Here is a 12,686-nt window from a genome sequence, read left to right as displayed (position 1 = left end):
TCAGGTTAGTTAGGTTTAAGTAGTTCTAAGTTCTAGGGGACTGATGACCATAGATGTTAAGTCCCATAGTGCACAGAGCCATCTGAGCCATTTTTGAGAACTAGGTCATCAGAGACAGAGAATAAGGTCGGAGTAGGAAGGACGGAGAAGGAATGCGCCCGTGCCCTTTCGAATGAACCATCGCGGAATTTAGGGAAATCACAGAAAACCTAAATCAGAATGGCCGGACACGGCTTTGAACCGTCATCCTCCGAAATGCGAGTACCCAGATAACGGAATAGAGATAGTCTAGTATAAGTAAAAAGTCCCCTACAACATATATTACACTTTACAGAAGGTAGTTGAGCGAATATGTAGGTGCTGGCGTGGTTTTGAGTCAAAATATATTTCCCTGAAGGTTCTTTCCTGGACTTCCGAGACATTGTAAATTAAATTATTAGCTTACACCTGAATTCCAACTGCTCTCCTCTTGCAACGTTTCGCTTAGTGGTTGCAAAGAACCAGAAGGCAACGTGAGAAATTCGTTTTTGACGTCCGAGAGACCTGTTGCATTCTGTACGCCCGTGCCCGTCACAGCTACCTGTTGCTTTGTGCGAAAACCGAGGTTACAAGCAACTCGTACTCGCAGTGTTTGGTGGGCGGATGAATTATTTTGTGTTAAAAACTATATTCATTAATGGGTGCCACGAATACATGGAAGACGGACGTGGAAATCACTATGTTAACAGACCGTGTTTTTGAAACTGTTCGAAAGCTCGAATAAGGTGCTCAAAACGGGGAAAGCAGGAGAGACGTTTCTATGAAACAAACCGCAGATAGCGTTTCGATGTAATCTGTCTGCACGTGCCGGTCAAGTGCAACATTACAGGCGGATGTGACGAAAAAATCCTGCCTGCGGTCATTACAAGCGGGGAAGATATGACGGCGAGACGAAGCCGGTGCGGCTTTGTTCCACAGCTGGATGCCTCTACATCTACATCACTACTCTGCAGTACGCACCTACGCGCTTGGCAGTGGATATATACACTACTGGCCATTAAAATTGCTGCACCAAGAAGAAATGCAGATGATAAACGCGTATTCATTGGACAAATATATTGTACTAGAACTGACATGTGATTACAAAAAACGTTCAAATGTGTGTGAAACCTTATGGGACTTAACTGATAAGGTCATCAGTCCCTAAGCTTACACACTACTTAACCTAAATTATCCTAAGGACAAACACACACACACACACCCATGCCCGAGGGAGGACTCGAACCTCCGCCGGGACCAGCCGCACAGTCCTTGACTGCAGCGCCTTAGACTACTCGGCACGTGATTACATTTTCACGCAATTTGGGTGCGTAGATCCTGAGAAATCAGTACCCAGAACAACCACCTCTGGCCGTAATAACGGCCTTGATACGCCTGGGCATTGAGTCAAACAGAGCTTGTATGGTGTGTACTGGTACAGCTGCCCATGCAGCTTCAACACGATACCACAGTACATCAAGAGTAGTGACTGGCATATTATGACGAGCCAGTTGCTCGGCCACCATTGACCAGACGTTTTTAATTGGTGAGAGATCTGGAGAATGTGCTAGCCAGGGCAGCAGTCGAACATTTTCTGTATCCAGAAAGGACAGTACAGGACCTGCAACATGTGATTGTTCATTATTCTGCTGAAATTTAGGGTTCCGCAGGGATCGAATGAAGGGTAGAGCCACTGGTCGTAACGCGTCTGCAATGTAGCGTCCACTGTTCAAAGTGCCGTCAATGAGAACAAGAGGTGACCGAGACGTCTAACCAATGGCATCCCGTACCATCACGCCGGGTGATACGCCTGTAAGGCGATGACGAATACACGCTTACAATGTGCATACCCCGCGATGTCGCCAAACACGGATGCGACCATCATGATGCTGTAAAAAGAACCTGGATTCATCCGAAAAAAATTGACATTTTGCCATTCGTGCACGCAGGTTCGTCGTTGAGTACACCATCGCAGGCGCTCCTGTCTGTGATGCAGCGTCAAGGGTAACCGCAGCCATGGTCTCCGAGCTGATAGTCCATGCTGCTGCAAACGTCGTCGATCTGTTCGTGTAGATGGTTGTTGTCTTGCAAACGTCCCAAACTGTTGACTCAGGGATCGAGACGTGGCTGCACGATCCGTTACAGCCATGCGGATAAGATGCCTTTTATCTCGACTGCTAGTGATACGAGGCCGTTGGGATCCAGCACGGCGTTCCGTATTACCCTCCTGAACCACCGATTCCATATTCCGCTAACAGTCATTGGATCTCGACCAACGCGAGCAGCAATGTCGCGATACGATAAACCGCAATCGCGATTGGCTAGAATCCGACCTTTATCAAAGTCGGAAACGTGATGGTACGCATTTCTCCTCCTTACACGAGGCATCACAACAACGTTTCACCAGGCAACGTGTGAATGCTCTGATAAGCTAATCATTTGCATATTACAGCATCTTCTTCCTGTCGGTTAAATTTCGCGTCTGTAGCACGTCATCTTCGTAGTGTAGCAATGGCCCGTAGTGTAAACACCCAGACGAAGACACTGGCAACAGTGGGTGAAACGTCGGTCCTCCATTTCGCAGCGTGACACCGTGTACACGACCAGAGGACTCGTGCAGACAAAGGAGTGTGAGGTACTCACCGAGAAAGATGTCGTCGTCGTCGGGGACGGCGGTGAAGGCGGCCATGCCCTGGCAGAAGGCGAGCAGAGTGAAGTAGGGGCTGCGCGTGTCGGCCAGGCTCAGGTGCAGGCTCAGGCTGAGGGGCGATGCTCGGCTCGAAAACTCGCCGCACAACATCCCGCTACGGCTCACCTGCAACGGACAACAACATACCACACTGTAGCAGCGCAACAGCCACAAGGAGCGGGGAGCTATTAACAGAGGCACACTTCAATATACAGCGTGGGCAGGCTAAATGCTGGCGCTGAAAATTGTTTCATGCACCTAAATGTAGGCAACACAACACACCTCAACAGCCCCTAGATCGCAAGCGGATCATGTACGACGGTTTGCCTATCTTAACGTGCATGATACGTTTCCCAGGCCAATTTCACACTGAAGAGTCAAAGAAACTACTACACCTGTCTAATATCGTGTAGGGCACCCGCGAGCAAGCAAATGTGCCGTAACACGACGTGGCATAGACTCGTCTAATGTCTGAAGTAGTGCTGGAGGGAACTGACACCATGAATCCTGCAGGGCTGTCCATAAATCCGTAAGAGTATGAGGGGGTGCTCATCTCTTCTGAACAGCACGTAGCAAGACATCCCAAATATGCTCAATAGTGTTCATGTCTAGGGGGTTTGGTGGCCAGCGGAAGTGTTTAAAATCAGAAGAGTGTTCCTGAAGCCACTCTGTAGCAGTTCTGGACGTGTGGGGTGCCACATTTTCCTGCTGGAATTGCCCAAGTCCGTCGGAATACACAATGAATGGATGCAGGTTATCAGACAGGATGCTTATGTACGTGTCACCTGTCAGAGTCGTATTTAGAAGTATCAGGTCCCATATCACTCTAACTGTATGCGCCCCACACCATTACAGAGCCTCTACCAGGTTCAACAGTCCTCTGCTGACATGCATGGTCAATAGATTCATGAGGTTGTCTCCATACCCGTACACGCCCATCCGCTCGATACAATTTGAAAGGAGACTCGTTCGACAAGGCAACGTGTTTATAGTCATCAACAGTCCCACGTCGGTGTTGACAGGCCCAGGCTAGGAGTAAAGCTTTGTGTAGTGCAGTCATCAAGAGTACACGAATGGACCTTCGGCTCCGAAAGCCCATACAATGATTTTTCGTTGAATGATAATTAATTGAAACCCTGAACTGCCGACAGGTGGTGATGATACACTTCGATTGGAACAGTTGACACTGTGTGCCCCGACCGGGACCAGTTAAAACTGAGCGCGATCCTGCGCGGCCAAACGGCAGCTGGTGGAACTCGCTTCAAGGTCACCCACCTTGCGCAACAAGATGGCGGCTAGACACACAGCCATACTGTAATACCCACCCACCTCCCCAGGAGTCGTAACTTCCACACCCTTCAGAAGATATAGATGCTTCAGTAGCTGATAGATATCTCCTGCTTACATGGCAGACGCTCTATCCATCTGAACCACCGAGGACACAGATGAACAGCGCAACTGCAGGTATTTATCCCTTGCACACTTCCAGTGAGACCTAAATTCCCAACTGTCCACGATCTACATACGTAATGTACCTAATAGACATTTGCCCATCCACTCATTACTAGCGCACACTAAGGTGACGATTCCCGTAAGAGTTCGGGCAACCTGTGTGCATTCGCACAAATGAAGGTCAGTTGCTGGGTAGCCTTTAACTATGTATATGAAGATTGTAACTGTTCTCGAAAGACCAGATATCAACAACACCTGTCGGCAGCTGAGGGTTTCAATTAATTATCATTTATTCAAGAAGCTGCACGGTCATCAATGGTATCTGGTCTTTCGAGAACAATTACTATCTTCATATACATAGTTAAAGGCTACCCAGCCACTGACCTTCATCTGTGCGATTGCGCACAGGTTGCCCGAACTCCTATGGGAATCGTCACCTTAGTGTGCACGACTGATGAGTGGATGGGCAAATATCTATTAGGTACATTACATATGTAGATTGTGGACAGTTGGGAATTTGGGTCTCATGGGAAGCGTGCAAGGGATAAGTCGGGGCACACAGTTTCAACTGTCCTAATCGAGGTGTATCAACAACACCTGTCGGCAGCTCAGGGTTTCAATTAATTATCATTTATTCTAGAGAAGCTACACGGTCATCAATGGTACCTGCCCTTTCGAGAACAGTTAATATCTTCATATATTTTTCGTTGAATGGTTGGCACACTGACACTTGTTGATGGCCAGCATCGAAATCTGCAGCAATTTGTGGAAGGGATGCACTTCTGTCACGCTGAATGATTCTCTTCAGTCCTTGTTGGTCCGTTCTTGCAGGACATGTTTCCGGCTGCAGCGATGTCGAAGATTTGATGTTTTATTGGATTGCTGATACTCATGGTACACTCGTGAAATGGTCGTACGGGAAAATCCCCACTTCCTTGCTACCTCGGAGATGCTCTGTCCCATTGCTCGTGCACCTACTATAACACCATGTTCAAATTCACTTAAATCTTGATAACCTACCATTGTAGCAACAGTGCGCGATCTAACATATGCGCCAGACACTTGTTGTCTCACATAGAAAAAATGTGTGTAAAATCTTATGGGACTTAACTGCTAAGGTCATCAGTCCCTAAGCTTACACACTACTTAACCTAAATTATCCTTACGACAAACACACATACGCATGCTCGAGGGAGGACTCGAACCTCCGCCGGGACCAGCTGCACAGTCCATGACTGCAGCGCCTTAGACCGCTCGGCTAATCCCGCGCGGCTGTCTTACATAGAACTCAGCGCCTGTCTGTTTATATTAGAGATGGGCAAACTCGTTCATCCTTGGGAACTAGTTGACGGGTGATCGCTCTTTTATGGGAACCGTTCATTTTTACTTGTTCGCCGTTCATTTGTGCATCCGCTCGGCTAATCCCGCGCGGCTGTCTTACATAGAACTCAGCGCCTGTCTGTTTATATTAGAGATGGGCAAACTCGTTCATCCTTGGGAACTAGTTGACGGGTGATCGCTCTTTTATGGGAACCGTTCATTTTTACTCGTTCGCCGTTCATTTGTGCATAGTATATGGTTCTTACGAAAAACTGAAAATTAGTAGGATAGGTGACTGGAGATGGAAGGCTCCAAGAGGGGCCACTGTCTCGCCCCTGGAGTACAGAATTTTTATTCATTACAGAATTCTCACACACTTGTAGAAGTAATTTTTGTGATTCTGCAAAACCTGTCGTTTAGCCAACTGTAGCGTTATGTGGCTGATTGCAGTGAAATAATATAAGGTGGCGCACGAAAAGCCGGCCCCGCGTACAGACTGCTCGTCAATTACGCACGATTTATTGACCGCTACGAGCAGAATTGATAAACATGTAATAATTAGGCAATAAAGAAATAACAAATAAGCTAATGCTAACAACAACTTCGAAACAACGGATGATGATTGGTGGGCGACAATGAGCAGTTTAATACTCGGGGCCGATTTTTCATGCGCCACCCTGTACCATTGAAATAATATTGTTGAAGTTATCATATTCTCTTTATAAAATGTGATACAAGACACTCGATTACGGAGCGCGGACTTCATTAGGTTGTAAGTCGGTCTGCCTTCCATAACAATGAACATGCTGTTTTACCTTGTATCAAAAAAAAGACGGAAAACGGGCACTCATGTGTGCCGTGCCGTTTCGACTTCCTTTGCATGTATAATTAAAAAAAAGATTGGCTTTTTATAAGTATGTCTTCTGCTGTTTATCGAAATAGTATGGACGCTCAATAGAAAACGGAAAGAACACGCAGTCCAGAGTTCAAAAAAAGTTTGAAACAGATCTAGAATGGGCGTGCGCAGCGACGAAACGAACAACTCGATGGTGAAGTAACTAAGAACCTAAGAGGAGTCGGCAGTGGAACTGCGACGAATGGCCAGGCGAAGAAGGACGAGTCCGGCCGAGGGAGACCGAGACAGACGGGAACGGGACGGAGGCTGGAACGAGACCGGCCGACGTGCCTTTGCGGGGACGAGACCGACCGTTTCCCGTTCCCAGGAACTATAAGTAGAAAGCCGCGACCGAAGTGAACTATGAAAGACCGTTCCTTAGAATACGTTCCTCTCTCCTTTCGTTCATCTTGGTGAACCGTTTATTTCGACCCGTTAGTTCGCGAACGACCCATCTCTCCAGTTTATATATCTCTGTATTTGAATACACATGCCTATAACTGTTTCTTTGTGCTTCAGTGTATTTTGACCACCCTCTATATCCACATCTATACTTCTCAAGCCATCATACAGGATGTAGCGCATGGTACTGCCTGAATCACTGCAGTTGCGGATCTAGAGTTCTGTTCCCTACAAGGTTGGTATAATCATCATCATCCACAGCCATTTGACTCTAATGCTGTGTAAATCGCTCCTCCAGGCTTCTCCACGCATCATCAGTTTTAGCCGGAGGCTGCCATGTTTCTCCTGCATGCTTTGTAATACCATTTACTCAGGGCTGGTGCGAGAACACTTTTCCACACAAGTCAATTATCGTGTCAGCGCCCCCCTTCGGTACGTTTCCTTGCCTTTTTGTAAGACATTTAAAAGCATATCTAAGTGTGATCGCGGATGTGGGCTGTTTTTTCTTTAAAAAAAATAATAATACATAGACATTCGTATGTAGTTTACTCCAGTGCTGAATAACAAACGAAGAAAAAATTAATTCCCGTTTAAGAAAATTACTGAGATGTTTAAATCTGTTGCTGACAGCAGAAATAATTATACTTACTGTATTGTTCTGGCTTCATTAAATACGTACAACGTATTAAACTGAGTGGAAAGAATGAAAACAGAAAAACTTATTTTTTTAAATTTAATAACGGTACATCCAGATTCGAACTCATTGATGGGGAAATGCTGCGTCGAGTGTGGGAGGAACTTGATTTTCGGCTTGATGTCTGCCAAATCACTAAAGGAGCACATATCGAACATTTGTGAATGCCTAAAAAAACGTTTTGAGTTTTTGTATGTGCGTGCAAAGCATTGTGAAAATATCTCAAATAATAAAGTTATTGTAGAGCTGTGAAATCGCTTCAATCAGTATATAGCATCCACTTCTATTTCATTTGCTCTATTGCTGTAATTTCGTCTTCCATTCCAGTTTGATCACAGAACTTTTTACTGGTTTTCCTTCTCTAACAATAATTTTTAACATGCTTTCCTTCATTGCTACATGAGATACTGCAGTTTTTTTAAAGAGATTTCGCCTTTAGAGTCCGTTTCCCTGCTGTAAGGCAAATTTTGCAGCACAAAGTGTTTCTCTACTTCGGAGATGGATGCACACCACGCCACACTTCCTTTTCTTGTTGCATCGGACCAGTCGTTCTCTTAACTTGCCCTAGATATGCAACTGATTCTATCACTCCATTGTTAAATTGTGTAGTTTTCTTTTAGCAGAGTTGACTAGTATTATTACAACCGGTTTTTACGCCTGGTTTCCAAGCTTCTCCTGTTGTCAACAACACATTTTGAACTTTAGCAGTTCTGGGCACAAAGAGTAAAATGGGATCAGCAAAACGAACGAAAATGCACCATTAATAAGGATATCTTTCTGCTTTCCCAGTAAGGCCTATAGAGATGTTGAGAATAGCTATTATTGTTGCTTGATTTCTACTCTCTATTTCCCATCAATCTGATGAAGAGCAATGTATGCTGTAGTACCGCTGCATCTACTCTCCAGCATGAAACAGAGGTTGCATCAATCTACTTCTGAACTTGCTTCCTCCTTTCCTTGATTAAAATCCAGTGTTTCTTTCTTTGTATGCAGTTGATGTGAATTTTACTGAACACCTTGTACTTTACAGATAGGAGGTTGCTGGTGTCTATAGTTTCCTCTGTCTGATGTGAAGTAGCCTCCGCAGACATCTTGTTAATGACTTTGCCACTTCTTTTCGTCTTATTCTCCCTCTTGATTTAATCATTTCAATTATAGCACACGTTCCCCTTTCCTCATACATCAAGTGACTCTGCTCGTCTCATCTGGAATTAATTCTGAAATGTCATTTCCATTACTGACTAACACGTGTATTTCTGATCCATCTCATAACCAGTTACAGAGCTGTCATTTCCTATCTGTTCCTAGCTGCCGAGCGATTTACCATCTTAACTGAAGAAATATGACATCTACCCAATGTAAGTTTATATTTACTTCTCCACATATTATTGTTTTCTACGTATTTGAAAGATATTTTGCCGTTTTTACAACACGTGGTAACCCAAGTTGTTGAAACGAACATGCTGGTTCACGTTCACGGTACTCTGAATGAATGTCCACTAATGAGGAGAACACGGCAAGTGCCGTAATCCGATATTCCAGAAACATTGCTCAGTGGAAGAGGAGCAAAAATGAGCGAACACAGTTCTCGGCTTATCCGTAGATACTCGACCGTTTCTGAAGAAAGAACCGTCAGAATTTTCGAGGTAGTTTAGATGCCTTTTAGCGCGCGAAAAATTTCAACCCAACTGCTGGTGTAGTGGCTAGTGTGGCGGCTTCTGATTTCTGTCTCCCGTGTTCGAATTCTATTGTTTTTATTTATTTCTTTGTTTATTTTTGATTTATCTACACATATCCCTAGAAGTTTATTACACGAATGTTTTTTATCAAGTTAGAGATACAAGGGTATTGCATTAATTGTAAAATTGCAGTTGGGCTTCGTAGCAAGGGTCACACATTTCTAATATAATATACGTGTGTGAATGATATTTTCAAGGGTTACAATCTTTTTAAATCCGCAATTCCGACCATCACGAGCATCGCGCGAAGACAGTTTGCCAGAGCGACATTCCTTCGTATGAATCGCATTCAGGAAAGAAATGTTAACAATGCTCAAGATCTGACGCGTTGGCAATATGTTCGCGGCAAACCACACATAATGGGTCACTCTCACGAAAACTGGAGCTTGCAGTTGATTATGAATCAAGATACGCAACAATAATTTCATCAAAAACAATTTCAAATAATATTTAAATTCATTTATTGTTCTTTCCTTTTTTAATTCATTCACCAGATACACAATTCGTAGATGAAGAAGGGCAACGTTATTTCAATATACATTGGAAAACATTCGCGTAGTGATATCAACGCGGATGAGTTGATAAATGAAAAATAAAAATAATAATCGGGTTTCGAACATGGGGCGCAAAAGCGTGAAGCAGCAACGCTAGGCACTGTACCACCGCTTCGGCTGAACCGTTTACTCGCTAAAAGGCACATAAAGTACCTTGAAAAATTTGACCGTCGCTACCTTAGAAGCGGCCGACTATCTTACGGATAAGCCGAGACACGTGTTCGCTTATTTTTGCTCCTCGTCCACTAAACGAAGCTTCTGGGAAATCAGGTTAAAGCACTTGCCTTCTTCTTCTCGTAGGTAATGGTACGAATAACGTACCCAGAACATATGAGAAGCACTGTATGAACTTAGTGGACTTTGCGCCTTGCATCATCCGAAACAAGGCAAAAATCGTCATCGCGAACAGTTGTGGCTCGCTGGTATGGTGCAATGTTGTTTGGGAACTCGAAGACCATGAATGGTTGCAGACAGTGCCCAAGTAGCCGAACATAGCCGTTGCCAGTAAATGATCGGTACACTCTGACCAGAGAACTCAGTCTTTTCCATGAAAAAACAGCCCACAACATTACTGAGCCACCATCAGCTTGCACAATGTCTTTCTGACGACTTGAGTTTATGGCTTATTGGAGTCTGCGCGACACTGGAGCCCTACTATCAGCTCCAACCAACTAAAATCGGGATTCAAATGTGTGTGAAATCTTATGGGACTTAACTGCTAAGGTCATCAGTCCCTAAGCTTATACACTACTTAACCTAAATTATCCTACGGACAAACACACACACCCATGCCCGAAGGAGGACTCGAACCTCCGCCGGGACCAGCCGCACAGTCCATGACTGCAGCCCCTGAGACCGCTCGGCTCATCCCGCGGGTCAATCGGGATTCATCTCATCAGGCCGTGGTTTCCCAGTAGTCTAGTTTCAACCGATATGGTAACGAGCCCAGGCGATGTCGACCTATTACATAAGGTACTCGCATCTGTCGTCTCTACCATAGTCCATTAATGCCATATTTCGCCGCACTCTTCCAACGGATGCGTTCGTCGTGCGTCCCAGATTGATTTCTGCGGTTATTTCAGGCAACGTTGCTTGTCTGTTAGCACTGACAACTCTACGCACACGCCGCTACTCCGTGGTGTCAGGTAGTGCCTGAAATGTGGTATTCTCGGCACAGGACTGACGAAGTGGATCTCGCAATACTGAATTCCCTAACGAGTTTCGAAATGGAACGTCACAAGTGTCTAGTTCCAATTACTGTTCCGCTTTCAATGTCTGATAACTCCCGTCGTGTGGTCACAATCACGTCGGTAACCTTTGCAAAAGAATCATCTGAGATCAAATGACAGCTCCGCCAACGCAATGGCCTTTCATACGTTCTGTATGCGTCACTACCGCCTTACACACTACTGGCCATGAAAACTGCTACACCACGAAGATGATGCGCTACAGACGTGAAATTTAACCGACAGGAAGAAGATGCCGTCATATGCAAATGATTAGCTTTTCAGAGCATTCACACAACGTTGGCACCGGTGGCGACACCTACAACGTGCTGACATGAGGAAACTTTCCAACCGATTTCTCATACACAAACAGCAGTTGACCGGCGTTGCCTGGTGAAACGTTGTTGTGATGCCTCGTGTAAGGAGGAGAAATGCGTACCATCACGTTTCCGACTTTGATAAAGGTCGGATTGTAGCCTATCGCGATTGCGGTTTATCATATCGCGACATTGCTGCTCGCGTTGGTCGAGATCCAATGACTGTTAGCAGAATATGGAATCGGTGGTTCAGGAAGGTAATACGGAACGCCGTGTTGGATCCCAACGGCCTCGTATCACTAGCAGTCCAGATAAAAGGCATCTTATCCGCATGGCTGTAACGGATCGTGCGGCCACGTCTCGATCCCTGAGTCAACAGAAGGGGACGTTTGCAAGACAACAACCATCTGCACGAACAGATCGACGACGTTTGCAACAGCATGGACTATCAGCTCGGAGACCATGGCTGCGGTTACCCTTGACGCTGCATCACAGACAGGAGCGCCTGCGATGGTGTACTCAACGACGAGCCTGGATGCACGAATTGCAAAACGTCATTTTTTCGGATAAATCCAGGTTCTTTTTACAGCATTATGATGGTCGCATCCGTGTTTGGCGACATCGTGGTGAACGCATATTGGAATCGTATATTCGTCACCCGGCGTGATGCTATGGGGTGCCATTGGTTACACGTCTCGGTCACGTCTTGTTACATTTCAGAAGTGTTAAGACGCGTGGCTCTACGCTTCATTCGATCCCTGCGAAACTCTACATTTCAGCGGATAATGAACGACCGCATGTTGCAGGTCCTGTACGGGCCTCTCTGGATACAGAAAATGTTGGACTGCTGCCCTGGCCAGCACATTCTCCAAATCTCTCACCAGTTGAAAATGTCTGGTCAATGGTGGATGAGCAACTGGCTCGTCACAATACGCCATTCACTACTCTTGATGAACTGTGGTATCGTGTTGAAGCTGCATGGGTAGCTGTACCTGTACACGCCATCTAAGCTCTGTTTGACTCAATGCACACGCGTATCAATACCGTTATTATGGCCAGAGGTGGTTGTTCTGGGAACTGATTTCTCAGGATCTATGCACCCAAATTGCGTGAAAATGTAATCACACGTCAGTTCTAGTATAATATATTTGTCCAGTGAATGCCCGTTTATCATCTGCATTTCTTCGTGGTGTAGCAATTTTAATGGCCAGTAGTGTATGTGCTCATTCCTATCCTAAGACTTTTATCATCTCAATCTATGTCTGGTGAGCTTATTGAGCGAAGTGAATGCAATTTAAATGAACTCTCCCAATACTTATAACGCAAGAAGTCTCAAGGTGGTCATCGGAAAATAGGAAAAGTGACCACAAGCAGTTAACC

At 45.3% G+C, this 12,686-nt stretch overlaps 1 protein-coding gene across 1 annotated transcript in view; it reads right to left on the bottom strand.

The window, feature by feature from the left end:
• LOC124805516 (protein Fe65 homolog) overlaps window positions 1-12,686 on the bottom strand; it is a 1,158,577-nt gene that overhangs the window by 563,295 nt on the left and 582,596 nt on the right. The window contains exon 3 of the mRNA XM_047266079.1: window positions 2,662-2,833. Within this exon, the coding sequence (XP_047122035.1) occupies window positions 2,662-2,818 (157 nt within the window). The 5' untranslated portion in view covers window positions 2,819-2,833. The remainder of the gene's footprint in view (window positions 1-2,661; window positions 2,834-12,686) is intronic.

Source organism: Schistocerca piceifrons, chromosome 7, assembly GCF_021461385.2.
Source record: "Schistocerca piceifrons isolate TAMUIC-IGC-003096 chromosome 7, iqSchPice1.1, whole genome shotgun sequence".
NCBI lineage: Eukaryota > Metazoa > Arthropoda > Insecta > Orthoptera > Acrididae > Schistocerca > Schistocerca piceifrons.
This window is presented reverse-complemented; position numbering and strand designations above follow the sequence as displayed.